At 33.8% G+C, this 16,979-nt stretch overlaps 1 protein-coding gene across 4 annotated transcripts in view; it reads left to right on the forward strand.

Moving 5' to 3' along the window:
• Positions 1-16,979, forward strand: part of LOC150108562 (myocyte-specific enhancer factor 2C-like) — a 279,724-nt gene that overhangs the window by 195,507 nt on the left and 67,238 nt on the right. For all 4 annotated transcript variants that reach the window (XM_090415997.1, XM_090416001.1, XM_090415999.1 and 1 more), the window contains exons 5-6: positions 6,648-6,809; positions 8,826-8,952. In XM_090415997.1, the coding sequence (XP_090272123.1) occupies positions 6,648-6,809; positions 8,826-8,952 (289 nt within the window). The remainder of the gene's footprint in view (positions 1-6,647; positions 6,810-8,825; positions 8,953-16,979) is intronic.

The following is a 16,979-nucleotide window of genomic DNA, read 5'->3' on the forward strand; positions in this document are numbered from 1 at the left end:
CTTACAACTTACAAATAAGTTGTAAGGATCATATGTTCACTTTAAGTACACAAATATTTGAAAATCTTGGGAATATAACAAGGATCTGTACTTAAGTTTTGTAGATCTGAAAATGGTGTATTGATGTGCCAAAAAAGGGTTAAATGGGACAGTATGATGCAAATGGCCAGCCTGGTTGGCCGAGTGGTTAGTGTATCCACTCTCCAGCCAAAAGGCTCCGGGTTCAAATCCCACCTTGGGCATGGATGTTTGTGATTGTCTGTGAAAGTACTACTAGTGGTGGGCAGTAGATGGCATTGGTGTAGATGAGGATGATAGTTGCGGTTCATTGTAGTTGGTGGATTGAGGGTGGAAACAGAGAGCTGTAGAATAGGTGCCCTCCCTCGATGAGTCTTTGGACTCCCTGGAGACGTCATGTAACAAAAATATATAGGCTGTTTGAGTTTATTAGTCAGTAGTTGGAATTGAAGATTACAAGAAGATGGTTTGATGTAGAATCAGGTGGGAGAAAGGGATTCAGCTATCTCCATTCTTACTCATCATCTATACTGATCCCATAAATATCAATATTGGAAATGTTAGTCTTATTTCTTTACTTTATGCAGATGATGTTTTACTGTTAAATAAATTCAGTACAATACTTAGAATTCTTAAGTTTTAAGATTAACCAAATTGAATAATTGCTGTAACAAATTTGGCATGAAAATCGACAATAAAAAGATAAGACTGAGAATAGATAGAAACATTTAAAAACATTTGCATCCTGAATAGTAAACCTGTAGAACAAGTAAATGTTTTCAGCTATTTAACATTATTAGTGAAGATGGCAAATAGAATGTGGAAATATGCATATGCAAAGCTGATATGGTAGGGAGTCAACTGTATTTATTTATTAGTCAAAACCCTCAAGTAGTTGTACAATAAGACATGTTCAGACATTTTTACTTCTAACCCAGCTTTCAAATCCATAATAGTTAATCAAAGACTAGAGAGAAAGTTCAAGAAAAATGAGGGAAGTACACTGATTCATCAATATCAGAATATTAAAAATGATATTAGGGAAGAACATTACATGTTGTCATCAGATATGCACAAGCAGAGCTAATCTTGTTAAATTAAACTTGCCAAGAAATTATGTTCTTGTTAATCCTGTATCCAGATGTAAGCAAACAAAATTGGCATATCCATTATCTTCAGAGTAGACTACTAGAAGCTGATAAGTTCACATCAGTTGCCTTATTATCACATAATGCAAAGCACACTTCCTTTCAGAAGTGTGTGTGTATGTTGCTATTACGAAAGAGTCATTACCCAAATTGGTTGTTTCAACCTTTACTGATGTCTCATCAATGGGAGACAGACCCAGAAGAGATCAAATTAATGTGGAAGCCATGTGTGCTTTGCATTCATCATCATTAGTGTTCTGCTTCTTGACAGGTTCAATGATATATCTCAGCAGATTCTCTTCCTCCAATTTCCTCTGTCTCTTGCTTACTCGTTCACCTATTGATATTCTCTTGTGCCCATTATATCATCAAGCATCATTAGTCATCTCCTTCCTCTTGGTCGCTTTCCTTCAATTTCCCCTTCTATCATTCTTTTCAGTCTTAATACATGTCCTATCCAGTTATGCTTTCTTTTTCTTATGGTCTTTAGTAAATTCCTTTCTTCTTCAACTCTTCGCAGTATCATTGGTGATTTTTTCAGTTTACTTTATTTTCTCCATAACCACATTTCAAATGTGTCCAAGTTTTAGCTTCTATCTTCCCAATTGTTCATGTTTCTGACCCATATAAGGTCATACTCCAAATATAATAGTTAATAAGTCTTTTCTTTAAATTTGTATTCATTTTATTAATAAACAAATTTTTCTTGCTATAAAATGTATATTTTCCTTGAATTCTTTCTTTCATTTCCATGTCACATTTTCCATTTTCTTGTATTATACTACTAAGGTATGCAAGGATGCTGTAGTTTGTATTGTCTCACTTGCTCTACACTTTCTCCATTCATCATCACCTTGACAGTTCCTGTTTTGCTGGAGAGTCTAATCACTTGTGTTTTCTTTGTGTTAATTTTTATATCATATTTCTTGCATATACTTTCAAATTTTTGCATTAGATGTTGTAGTTCAGCTTCAGTATTAGCTAATATTGCTTTATCACATGTGAATCTAATATTTTGTATTGTTCTTCCTCCAATAGCGATTCCTCTTTTCTCTTCATCAAATGCTTCTTTTATCATTTCTTCTGCAAATATGTTGAAGAGCATCGGTGACAGGCAGTATCCCTGTCTTACATCTCTGCCAATCGCACATTTTTTAGTTTTTCCTACTTTTGTCTTTATTATGGCAGTCTGGTTCATATACTGCATAATTCAACTATTAACCTTCGATCTCTCCAATTCCAATCTAAACCTATTTTGCTTAACACTTCCATCAGATTTTCCCATTTCACTATGTCAAATGCTTTTTCAAGGTTGATGAAACATATAAACTTCTATATTTCTTTTGCATATGGTCCTCATTATTCATTGCATCTCTAGTTCCTCTGCCTTTTCTAAATCCAAATTGATCATCTTTCAGAAAATACTCCACTTTATTATACAATCGTTGATTTAATATTCTTAGCAGTACTTTAGAGGCATGCGAGAGTATGCTTAGTTCTGTAGTCACTGCACATAGTAGGATTGCTTTCTTTTCAATTGGTATAAGAATACTCTGTGAAATCTTTAGGCCATTCTCCTGTTTTGTAAATGAGGTTGCAGAGTTTCCATGTTTCAGTTATACCTTTGTCCTTCAGTTGTTTTATGATTTCACTAGGTATTCCGTCCACTTCTTCCATCTTTCCACTGTTTAATTCCTTAATTGCTGTTTCTACTTCTCTCTCTAGTATTTCAGGACCTCTTTCTTCTGTTGAGATTTCATTTCGTTCTTCTAATTCAATTTTCGTTGGTCTTTCATTTTTTGAATAAGTTCTTCAATGTATTCCTTCCATCTTTCACCTTGTATTTCAGTATCATAAATTAATTTTTCTTGCTTATCTTCTAATGGCAGATTTCTTATGCTTTTTTTAATATTTGTTAGTTCTTTTGCTTTTTCAAACATTTTATCGTATTGCCCCCCCCCCTTTTATCCATTTCTTGAATTACTTTGCATTCTGCTTTTAACCATTCCTCTCTTGCTTTATCAGTTTCTCTTCTCAGTTCATTATTTAATACTTTGTATTTTCTTCTTCCCTCTTCAGTGTTTACATTTTCCTATCTTCTTCTTTCCTCCATTTTTCTTATTTCATTTGTAATCCATGGCTTCTTAATTCTTTACCCTTCCACAAAATCTATCTCTTCAGCAGCTGTTCATATATCAAGTTTTTCAGTTGATTCCATTTTGCATTAACATCAATAGTCTCTTCAGATGTCTTCTTTGTTTCTTATTTTATTCTCCAGTTCTTCTCTGAATTTCTTACCTGCATCTCCTTTGAGTTTTTCTAGGTTCCACCTTTTCTTGCTTTTACCTTTGTTTATTTTCTTAAATCGTATTCTTAATTCCATAACAAGTAAATTATGGTCTGAGTCAATATCATCTCCTGGATATGTTGATATCCTTTTTACACTGTTTCTATACCTGTTTTGTATTAACATATAATCAATCTGGTATCTTGCGATATCTCCTGGCATTTTCCATGTATATCTTCTTCTCTTTGGAAGTTTGAACCCCGTATTACCAATGATTAGTTTGTGTCTTTTACAAAACTATAAGTTTTTCTCCTCTCTCATTCCTTTTTCCACGGCCATATCTTCCTGTTATTCCCTCCTCTATCTTTTCACCTACCACTGCATTCCATTCTCCCATCTAGATGGTACATCTTTCAGTTCTGTCTTCTTCCATTATCTCTTCTATTTGATTATATATCTCTTCTACTTCTTTTTCATAATGGTCACTTATGGGCATATATATATATAATCATTATGTCCACAGGCTTTGTTTTCAGTTTAATGCTTATTTCAGCTTTGCATTATGAGATACTAAAACAATTTATGTGAAGTCTTCAGCTTCTGTATACAAGTAGCCTAGTCATAAAGTTGTTTCATGCACAAACTTTGTTAGCTTATACTTGACAAGTTTAATTTGTAACCAAGTGAAAAAAACTTTCTACAGAGCTAATCTCAGTTGGTATTGTCTCTTGAACAGAATGGGAGAGGAAAGATTAGCTTATCAGGTGTTTGCCAGGATGTCTGGAAAAAGACCAAAGATAGGTGGATTTGATGCAGTTAAAAGTGCTTTATAAGGCAGAAATTTAAGGTCTGATAGTATTGGAGTTTGAGCACTGTACAGTTTGTCATATGAGTAGGAGGAATATTGTACTATCTTAGCTGAACTGTCGATAGGTGTAATGTTATTAGGAGGTTATTTATGTACGAGAGTGGTCTGAAAAGTTCACAGCCTAACAATGAAAAAACGAATTTATAATTTCAAAATTAGTTTTATTTTTAAACATAATCTCCCTTAAGACTAATACATTTATTCCAGCAATGCTCCAGTGCCATTATCCCATCCTTGTAGTGGTTCTCAGTAAGATCTGCAAATTAACCCCTCTACAGCTGCAATCGCCTCTTGATTCGAAGAAAAACGCTGACCAGCGATGAACAGTTTTAGTTTTGGGAAGAGATGGAAGTCAGAGGGAGCCAAATCTGGGGAATAGAGTGGATGTTCCAACAATTCATAGTGCACATCCCGTTAAACACCTTTGTGGGCAGGTGCATTGTCCTGATGAGATGATTTTTTTTTCTTGTGAGAAAAGACCCCTGCAAACCAGGGGTCTTTTCTCACAAATTTTTTTCATCTAGTCTGGTTAAAAGATTGGAATAATATTCTCTGGTTATTGTTTTACCCTTTTAAGATAATTAATAAACAAAATGCCTTTAGCATCCCAAAGCACTGCTGCCATGACCTTTCCTGCTGATGGAACCAACTTTGTCTTCTTTGACACTGAACATCCGAACAACATGGCTTCTGTTAACTGTTTTGACTGCTGTTTGGATTCTGGTGTGTAGTGGTAAATCCAAGTCCCCTCCATAGTAATAAATTGATGCACAAAATCAGTTTTATTGTTAAAATGCTCCAAGCACTGTTCAGAGATTTTCATGCGAGTGCATTTTTGATCTGCTATGAGCAAAGCCAGCACACATCTTGCACAAAGCTTTTTCATTTGCAATTCTTCGTGCAAAATATATCATACATGTTCTTTTGAAATGCGTATAATCTCAGCAATTTCATGCACTTTGACTCGTCGGTCATCCAATACCATATCGTGCACTTGATCAATGATTTCTGGTGTTATTACACTTTTTGGACATTCGTCACATGGATCATCTTCAAGGCTGGTATGGCCACGTTTAAACTTGGCAGTCCAACTTGTCAAAAATGAAGGAGAAGAGTGCCTTTAAACTTTTATGAACTTCAAATGAATTTTTTTTGGCATTAAACCTTCTTTTACAAAGAATTTTATAACTGCGCGATACTCAATTTTATCCATTTCAAGGGATACAGACAACAGTTTTGCTTCAGACGCTGTACAAAACAAACTACTTGATAGAATGACTTGCAATTTCACATGGATGCTTTTGACAGATGTACCAACTTGGAAAAAAAAAAAAAAATCTTGCCGATGGTGTTGCCATCTATGGTCAAGGCCGAGAACTTTTCAGTCCACTCTCTTATTTGAAGAAGAGGTCAGGTGGTATGTGATACACCGGAGACACAAAGAATTCGTGCATTAGCAAAGAAAATTGATTCACCATTACATGCAGAGAACAATCAGAAAGAAAACTGGCTACTCGGTTACAAAGGATGGGAGACAAAAGGATCTACCAGGACTGACAAGAGATCCTTTTGCTGGCAGGTCTCCTGTTAATGAAGTTTACTGCTGATTATCTTCATTACTTCAGAGAGTAGTGAAGTGAGAACAATATTTTGATAGTTTGATGGCAAAATTTTTTTTTGGAATAGGCTGAATTGAGGAATGCTTCTGTGCTATGATGTATATTCAAGATGAAGATGCTTCTGTGCTATGATGTATATTCAAGATGAAGATGCTGTAAAGATGATTAAAGGATAGGTGTTGCTTCCAGATAACAAGTACACACACTTGAGAGATATCATCAGGATAGAAGCCTTTTTAGTATTTAACTTTTTCAAGATTCTTCTGTCATTCTGGTAAAAGGCCACAAGTGACATTCATTACTTTGTTCCTGATATAGTTTTAGGTTGTTTTTTTACTTGGTTACACTGTAAATTCTTCTTGGCAAGTATAAACAAATATAGTTTGCAAGTGAAGTGTCTTAATGACTGTCATGAGGATACAATTATCCTCTATATACAAGGCTACTTGTGTATAGTACTAATTTTTCTATTATCCTTGCAAATAATCTCACTACGTTGCTCTCTGATTGAGTCAGTGTTTTCTTCAAAGGGTCTACCATTGAATCTGAGGCCTGGTTAGAAATTTAATCTTATGTAGTAAACTTTAAGCTTGTAACCATTTCGGAATAGTAATATTCAATTAATCATTAGTTTCCTTGAATGCAATTACTTTAGTAACAGTGGTCAAAGAAATTTATTTAAAACAACTTTTAATTTCTTTTATTAGGCACTCAATAAGAAAGAACATAAAAATTCACTTAATGGTTGTGACAGCCCTGAGCCAGACTTAGACCAGTATACTCTAACTCCAAAGAGTGAAGTAAAATATCAGAAAATCAGTGAAGAGTTTGAACTGATGATGCATAGGAATTCTTTAGGTGGAAACAGGGTAAAGATTTTTTTTTATTATTAATTTACAATAATCTACTACTATTATTAAATGTACTGATTTGTTAAAAATACAAGAGATATGACAGCAACAATGTAAAATTTTCTTACTCAACCTGATTTTAAGTCGTCATTCTCCTATACAATAAACAGAGAACCAGTAACAGGCATATATGATGTGATAATAACCAAAATGAAAACAGCAGTCCAGAGTGATAACTTTTTGTTATTCATATGTTTACAAAATGTATACACTACAGAAATTACAATCGAGCTCCTGATATGTACCTTCAAGAGGTACAGGATCTGTAGTCTTTCTGCGAATAAGTCTGTTATTTACCTGGACTACAGTGTTGTCTGATCTTATATTAGAGATAAATGAAACAGATTAAATTATTTTAATCATAGAATTTTCTGTTCTATTTTTTCAGTTGTACTGAAAAAATGGAATTACATAATATACAATTAACAGAAGATTTTAGAAAACACAACAATACTAAGGTAACAAATAGAATTCGTAATCTTAAAAAAAAATAAATAAAATAAGTACTTTTTTAGTTGGCTAACATTTCCTTTCTCCTATAGGGGAAATAAATGTACTCTGTCTTTTTTTATTTAATTTTTGATAATGTACATTGGTTTCTATAAATTAAGGAACAAAAAGAAAAATTATATTTAAAATAAATAGTCATACTCCAACTTACGCAAATCTGGAGTTACGCAGTTTCTTATATGTACGTATTCCCCTCGTGTCTCACCACTAGTCGTATCTTTCCGGTGCCGGCCGCATTCGCCAGTGTCACACATGCCGTGAACAAGCACTGATGTGTTTCGTGCGGTCTCCATTCATACACGATTTATATAGTCTACAAACCTTGCGATTGTTTAATGTTATGTTCTTGATACAAATTTTATCACATAAAAAATAATAATGTTGCCCAAAAGAAGCAAGTCCGATTCTTCTACAGCTAGCAAGAAAAGAAAAACATTCAAAGCGTACTACACATGGTGTTCATTTGCAAGTCTGAATGAAGTTATGAGGCAAAATGAGCAACTGTCTGTTAAAGAGTTTTGGAAACGGTTTAATGTTTTAGATGCTGTAAGGATTATCGGAGATTCTTGGGGTGTCTCCGATATCAGAGACACCCTTCAGTAGCGAAGAGTCTCCGATATCGGAGACTCTTCACTACTGAAGAGACCGAAACCCCAGATCCAGTTTTACCAGAAAAGCACATGACAATTGCAAAATTAACAGAAGGTCTCAGCTTAATTAAGAAAGGTTTACAGATTTTGGAGGACATAGATTCTAACGAGGAACGAATTTTAGCCACAAGGCAATGAATAAAAAAATCACTGGCTTGCTATGAAGAAATTTTGCATGACAAGAAAAAGACATTATGCCGTCAGACGAATCTATTAGATTTTATGAAACTATCGACATCGAAATAACTTTCTTTTTTTTTTTTTTATGTACAAAAAACTACAATTATGATTATATTCTTTAAAAATATAGGTGCTTTTTTGTGTGTTTGTATATATAAATTACATGCAAAATTATACCCCGAGTTACGCGAATTTGACTTACGTGCTTTTAGTTGGTTCCACCTACCGCGTAACTTCGGGGTATCGCTGTAGTTTAATTTGGTAACAAATGGGTACATGAAGACGATGGTCAAAAACAAGAGGTCAAAATGAGATTGACTTTTTCAAGCCATATATTATTGCCTTCAATAAGCAAGGCAAGTCACTTGGTGGTCTCTTACCAAGTGATTGACCTCTTAAATAAATTAAATATTGTTTATTTTTGAAATTTTCCAAGTAGTAGTAGTTAGTTTCTATGCATGGAGGGTAGTAGGAGAGTGGAGTATCTATTTGAGAGGGTGATCAATTATTAACTTTGAATATATTTTAAAATGAGATGTAATAGACAGAGTTGATCTTTTAGGATACATCTACTGGCTCCTTTGTACTTAATAGTAATGCCATTACTGATATGTTTTTTTATTATTATTTTTAGCCATCACAAGTCTCAGCTATGACAGAAGATCTCTCCCCGTTACCTGTATCTGTCAGCTATACTCCTCCAGACACTGGTTTGCTTCAACATCCTCATGCATCAGCAAGCCCTCGACCTACCTCTTCAGGTTTGTTTAATGTACCTTGATAATTTACCTTTTATTGATTTTTCTTTCTTTCACACCTGACACAATTGTAATTTGTAGTTATACACAGCAGGTGGTTTTAGATATAGATATGCACTGTTAGTAGGTATTTTTTAATTTAGTGCAAGCTATACTTTTATTCTCAAGAAGTGGCACTAGTGGCCAGTCTTCAGTTGTCTTCACATATATTGCATACACATTGTAGTAAAAAGCTTAGAGAGTTATAAAGTGACATGATTCTCTAATGCTGTATGAGTAATTCCTTGTGTGCTACATTGAATTATTTGATCTTATCCCTGTAATGTTAATTTTATAAAGACTGAATCCTAAACTGATGGAATACCATTCTTGGAACTTACCTATCTCTAAAATGAGATTGGCCACCCAGATGGTAAGAGGATTAATTTGATTACATGAGTTTAGTATTTTGGAATTATTAAAAACATTTGTTGAGACATTGAGGATTTTGTTTCAGGTAGTCCCTTTGCAGGATAGAGGAAAAATGTGTTGTGGAATTCCTGGATTTTAATAACTTTTTTGATGTAGCTGGATAAAATTTAATAAATATTGTGATTAAGATATAAAGCATGCACAAGATGGTGTTAGTTTATTTCATTTGGATTTTTTATTATATTAATTCAAAATGATATTAATAAATCAGCACTAAAGGAAATTTGGTATTTATGACCTTTGGAATTGACTCTCACTATAACAAACAGCAGTGAAAGAAATTTGCTTACTATAACAGATACCAAAAAGGCATGATCAAAGCTTTATATATGCAATGCAATTCTAATGAAAGAAATTTACTATAACAAACTCCCCAGTATAACAGACTGTTCCTATGGATTTGTTTTTGAGAGTTGATCGTATTAAACTTTTTTAGGTTGTTTCAATTTTACTATCAGTTGGACCATTTATATTGACATAATTAAGCAAAACAAAATTATGTCAAGAGCAGTAAGCTAAGTGCATTGCCATGTCATGTGTTGTAACTTTAATACTCATTTGGAAGTTTTTTCCCACTTGGTTAGATTATAATAAATTTAGTTTAATCCTTTATCCAAGTGTAAGCAAACAAAGTTTGCACCTGAAGTATCTTCAGGACTGAGGCAACTCATGGTAAAGGTGGACCAAGTTCTCATCACTCCTTGTCTTAGTATCTCTCATAATGCAAAGCACATGTATAATGCTATGCATTAAGGGAAGGGCCACTACCCAGACCGGTTTTGACCTTTATTGAGGTCTCGTCAGTGGGAGCCAGACCCAGAGGTGGTGATACTAAGGTGGAAGCAATGGAGAAGTCATATTTACCTATACGAGTTGCCGAAAGGTTTCTCACCTTATTATTAAAATTACTCTGGATTTAGAGAAAGATGTTGGAAGTTTTTTCCCCACTTGGTTAGACTATAATAAATTTAGTTTAATCCTTTATCTATATGGTCCACCTTTACCATGAGTGCCTTAGTCCTGAAGATACTTCAGGTGCAAACTTTGTTTACTTAGACTTGGATAAAGGATTAAACTAAATTTAAAGTCTATCATAAAGCAATCATATTGCTTCTGCTTCATTATCAATGCATGAATCGCTATACCTGTAAATAAATATGAATAATTTCTTTTTCACATTATCTTTTCATTTTCGATATCTAGTGTTACTTATACGTATAACACCTACAGTGTTTTGTATTATATAAGACAATATTGATGTAGGTACTGACAGGCATAAGATTAACTTACAGTATTGATAAATACAGTACATTTCTGTAAATGTATTTTCACTTCCTTATGATTTTTTTTAATGACATTTTCTTTTCTCTAACTTACTTTATTGTAAGAATACAGTATGTAATATATATAACATACAAAATATGTGTTAATAGACTGTTTATGTTATTGTTTTCCGATCAACAGTAGGCTATTAGTAAAATGGGGAGTCAAAAGTTATACACAGATTTTCAAACTACGCACAAGGGGTCGACGCCCCAACCCATTGTTCGAAAATTTGCAACTGTAGTAGGGTTTCTCCTTGTTAGAAATTGGGATTTTCATCCCGTAAAACAGACATTGGCCAGAAAATACATGCACTTGTCAGACAGCACATTACAGATAGGATTAACTTCCCTATCCCAGAATTATTAGATTTTTTCGATGCTAAGTGATTTAACCACAACAGGCAGCCATGGAATCAGTCATACACATGTAAGGTGAAGATTTAGTATTTTGAACATGAACAGTTCTTCCCTTAATACACTACTATATTTTTTTTTTTGTAACCAACAAAGGTTAAATCTGAGTCTTTATTACATTTCCTTAATTTCTTGACTTTAATAGTTGTTCTTTCATTAGTATTATATATGCTTACATAATTCTTTCCTAGTAGTCTCGGAATTTTACATACAGTTGACTCAATATAACAGACTACTGGAAATTCTGACCATATCCTCAGAGACACTGTTATGCTGAAGGAAATTCAATGTTGTAAGCTATCAGTTTAACAATCTACGAATGTGGTCCCTACAGTATTTCTGTAGTGAGAGTTGACTGTATTGCTCTTTAGGGAATGGTGTGATAAAAGCTTACTTCACTCACCTGGATTTCAGCCTCAGAACCTTTTGAATTATGCAGTGCAGTGTATACCTACAAAACTTCTGATACACTACAGATGTCTTTCAAATTCGTTACTTCAGACATTTGGAACATCCTTTTCTTCAGTTCGTACCTCACATTTTTTTTTCTTTTCTTCTTCTTTAGTGTCTCTAGAATTCCACCATTTCTAAGCTTGCTTAATAGCTTCCAAAACATTTTGACCTCCTTTCATGATATATATAGCTTCTATATTCTTTCTAAAATCTACCTGACTTGTTTAGCTACTTTTACACATAATTTAGCTACATTTTTTTTTTCTTCTCTGTATTCTCTTAGAACACATACTGTCAACTTTCATTGTAACAGCATTCACTCATGTAGCATTGAATCACTATCATAATTTGTAATATAATTAGCTGTCCCTTTGGTATGTTGCATATAATTTCTTCTTTTCATGGATTTCCTTAATTTTCTGTGTATACTATTTAGTTCCTGATTTTCTTTCTTTGCAGACAACTTGCACTGTATATTTTCTTGACTGAGTGATTCAAGTTTTCATATTTGTTCTCTGTCTCTAAAAAAAAAAATTTTTTTTTCTTTCAAATGTTCACTTTTATCCAATAATATTTGAGACTCAGGTTCATCACTTAGAAATGTTCAGCTTAGTCTTTTCAAAACTTTGTTACACATTAGTAATAATATTTTTGGTTTACAGATCAAGTGTTGATCAATTTTATTAACTTAACCAACTAGTTTCGCCAAACTTTAACTTTTGGCGTCTTATAACTGTAAAAAACTGACTAGAATAATTACAAATAAAATAGTATCAAACGTTCGTGAAACACGTATCGCGTCTACAAGATTAGCTAGCTGTTGCTAAGGAACTTTCTGTAGTTTGTATTAAAGTTCATTTCTTTTGTTTTTAAAGATTTGATTAGGGTTTTCCATATCTCTGGGAGTATTAGGCCTTGATTTCTGTTAAGGTTGACAGTAGAACAGGCGACTGTGGCTGCTTCTTTGAAAATTCTTGAATGGTAATCTTTCTCTAAGTAAGGGGAACAACTTTTGTCCCACTCAATGACATGGTTAGTTGTAGAGAAATGAGACGATAGGCCAGAAATGTCCTGTCTGTTGTTTTTGACATAGCCAATGTGCTCTTTTTGCCTGATTTCAAGACTTCTTGTAGTCTGTCCGATGTAACTAGAGCCACACAAGCATGGAATATTATAAACTCCAGCATATTTATAGAAAGGGTGGTTGTCTTTTGGAGATCTTAGTAGTTTACGAATAGATTCTATTGGTTTAAATGTTACTCTTATTTTGTGTTGTTTGAGGAGGCTGGCGAGCTTGTAGGAGATGCCACTTACAAACAGAATTGCAATAGTTTTTATATATTGAATATCTTCTTGTTCTTTTTGTGGTGGTTCAGAGAAAAGGACTTTATTGACTAGTCTTCTTGGATAGCCGTTCAAGTACAGATTGTTGGAAATTAATGTTAACTCATCTTGAAGGGTCTTGTTGTCTGTTGTGATGCGAATCGCTCTCTTCTTTAACATGTATACAATGCTGAGTTTATGTGAGATGTGGAGAGAGGAGCTGAAATGTAGGTAGTGACCTGTATTGCTCGGTTTTCTGTACGATAGATTTATACTGCCATCAATTTTTTTGATTAATTGTCTAAAAACTTTAGTTATTTTTCACTTTCAAGTTCCAGAATAAATTTAATAGAATGATGGAAGGAGTTGATCTTTTTGAGAAAATCATATAGGTCATCTTTGTTGTTGTCCACACAATGAGGATATCGTCCACATATCTGAACCAAATTTTAGGTTTAGGAATAATTTGGGATAGGATTTTATTTTCTAAGTCTTCCATAAAGAGGTCAGCACATGAAGGTGAGAGTAGGCTCCCCATCGCCAAGCCTGTTAATTGTTGGTAGATCTTATTTTTCCACGAAAAGTAGTTAGAATTTAGGCAGTGAGCAAACAGTGAGGTTATATCTTGTGGGAACAAGGTACTTAAGATGTCAGTGACCTCCACTACAGGAAAGTTTGTAAAAAGAGAGGTGACATCTAGGCTGGCTAGAAGATCATTATCCGATATGTTGATATTTTTTTAACTTTTCCACAAAATGTTCGGAGTTTTTAATGTAACTCTCTGAGTTGCAGATTTGTTGTTGTAAGAGTTTCAAGAGATGTTTTGACAATAAGTAGGTAGGAGAGTTTATTGCATCAACGATTGGGCGTAAAGGAATACCATCTTTGTACACTTTTGGAACGCCATAGAGTCTCAGAGTTAAAGGATGCATGGATTTTAGTTTTTTAATCAAGTCTTTTGGCCAGTTGGATAAATTGCCTAGTAATTCATTGGTATCATGGTGGGTTTTTAATGTTGGATCTTTCGTTAAAAGACGGTAAACGGACAAGTCAGATAGTAGATGGTTTACTTTGTCCTCTTAGTCCTTTGAGTTCAGTATTACAGTACTGTTTCCTTTATCTGCTTTAAGTATTATGATAATTCTTGTTGTTTTTTAAATTACAAAATAGTTCTTCTATCCAATGAGAAGAAATTTTTTATTTTGTGGAATAGGGAGAGGAAAGTATTATACAACTTTTTAGTCTTAGATCATTTGCTGTGTTAGGTGGTAATAATGAGATTCCTTTTTCTAGACTACAGATGAAATTCACCTTAGGAATCTGTTGAGGAGCTATTGCATAGTTGAAACCTTTCTTGAGAATAGCGATTTCAGGTTTCTTTAAGATGTGGTTTGAGAAATCAAGAATAACTTGGTTGTCCAGTAGAGAAGGTTTAGACTCATTGTGGTTGGTATAAAGGTAGTTGAATTTTTTAATCTGAGTCTCTGCTTTTGTTGAAAGCTTTGGCAAAACTGGTATTAATCATTCTATCTAAGACTTGCCAAATTTCCTCATCTAAAGAGCTGGAGAGAGATCCATGAACAATTCATAACATTGTAAGTCAATTTGACTAAGCACAAATCTTGTGTGATGTAACCTTTCATGAATGAGTAACATCGATGTCTTTGAAATAAATATTTTTAGCTTGTCTAGTATTGAAAAGAGGTTTAAGAAGTAAAAACTTAGGAATTATACAGTTATCTCTGCAATGTTTTAAAAAAGTGAGATGGTTTAGTAACCTCGCCTTTTTACATTTTAGGATTTCAAAACGGCGTACCTTGATTTTCGTGTCACCATTGACTCTATTCATAATGAAGGTTTATTTTCTTGATCCTGAAAATTAGTAATAATATTAAATCAAGGCCTAATACTCCCAGAGATATGGAAAACCCTAATCAAATCTTAAAAAAATCAGGAACTTTAATACAAACTACAGAAAGTTCCTTAGCAACGGCTAGCTAATCTTGTACACACAATACGTGTTTCACGCACGTTCGATACTATTTTATTTGTAATTATTCTAGTCAGTTTTTTACAGTTATTCTTGTCAGTTTTATAGTTACACATAATTGTGAGATTGTTTCAGCCTATATGTAAGTGCCCTGAAGATGCCAACAGTTAAAGTTTGGCGAAACTAGTTGGTTAAGTTAATAAAATTGATCAATACTTGATCTGTAAACCAAAAATATTATTACTAACTCTCAGGATCAAGAAAATAAACCTTCATTATTTGTTACACATTTTTCTTTTCAAGAGAGCACTCATTTTTACATTTGTAACTTCTTAATTAAGATCCCTTGTACACTCTTCTCTCATATTGGAGAGAAGATCTCTTCATATTGGATTAATATAAAGAGATCACTGTGAGGGGACATTTCTTGTTTTGTGGGTATGTTCTTGCCATGAATTTATGTTCATTATGTTAGGATCTCGTGTTAGTAATGATTACTCCATCATATCCTGAACAAAAAACGAGTAGATACTGGCCATTAATATTAGTCCTGTTTTCTCCTGATTTTCACAGAACAATTCCAAGAGTTAAATGTTACATATTTTTAGAAGTCTAAGCTTTAAGAAACTTTTGGTAATACATAGGACCTAAGCCTCATCAGGATATTTCCTAGCTATCTACCAAATTATCCTGATCCACTTGCTCTGTAAGTTTATGATATAGTGATATGCACAGAATAATAATGAATCCCCACTTGCACAGAAGACTGCAATCTTTGTGGAAAATATATCTGAAATTTTTCGCCATCCCCCCACCACACACACACACACACTTTTACTTCTCTATCACCAACTATGAAATACATAAATATGTACAGAAAAGCTGTGAATCAGGAAATATCTTCCATAAAAAACAGCAGTAAAAAATATCCATCAGCAGCAAAGTCCAAACAACAACAAAAACCTTCCACATAACTTTCATGGCCTTAATGTAGACAATGTGCACCACTGCTAGAAGCACCTGTATCCATTGTGTTATTTTCAGCAGAATCTTATTTGGTAGCCTCCATTATCCAAACTACTCTGTATGATTCCATCAGTTGCAAGCTGATAATTGTACTTTCCAGCTACTTAGATACTTCTGAGAATGTGTTTATATTCTCTGATCTTTTGTCATAGAATGCAAACCTAAACTTCTTTTTTTGATCTCAGTCAAAATTTCCTTACTGCTTTTCCTAAGCCAGGGAAAAACTGTCTTAGAGTTGAAACTTTCTGCTCTCTGTTGGTATGTGCTTCCTTACTAGCTACCATTTTTTTTTTGAAATGTCAGCTGTCATAGGAAACCAAATGGCAACAACCCAAACTAACAAAATTAAGGTCACAACTTCACACGATAGCACCTGAATCAAGCTTAACCATTACCAAAAAATAAATAAATAATAGACCAAAAGTAATGTTTAGTGATATAAAAGAAAATGCTGAGCAATTTTAAGCAATGGAGTAGACCCTCTTGTCTAATATATATATATATATATATATATAATTAGTTTCCTTTCATCCATATGGATGGTAGAGACAGCTATGCCACCATACTAGGGAAGTGACTATGAGCAAGGTGGTTTTCCGTTGCCTTCCTTGCCGTACTATATCCTATGGTTGTATCATGTGTGTTCATGGCTCCAGTTTGCCTGTTTGTGGGATGAAAAACCCCATTGTCTACATTGTCTACCAGGATAAACTGGGGGGAAAACCTTGCTGTCCATGCCCAAGACAGGCTAACTTAGCTATGGCTGAGGAAGATCCTTCAGCTCCTCACATCTCTGATGGGAATCTAACCTAGGACACTCCTTCCCCAGGCATATGGTTGCGAAGTACACAGCCACTAGGCTAATCGTGCAGACACATATAGTAAGCCAACAGCAAACATTGCTTAGCATTTTCTTTTATATTGTAAGCATTTTAGGAGCATCATAAATTTCGGTAATCTAAAGTAATGTTTGGTATTGAATAATATCAGAAATACTTAAATAAATTCAATGTTTTTCTTCTTATCAA

The sequence above is a fragment of the Typopeltis vanoorti genome, chromosome 3 (assembly GCF_054136105.1).
Source record: "Typopeltis vanoorti isolate ZY-2024b chromosome 3, IOZ_Tvanoo_1.0, whole genome shotgun sequence".
NCBI lineage: Eukaryota > Metazoa > Arthropoda > Arachnida > Uropygi > Thelyphonidae > Typopeltis > Typopeltis vanoorti.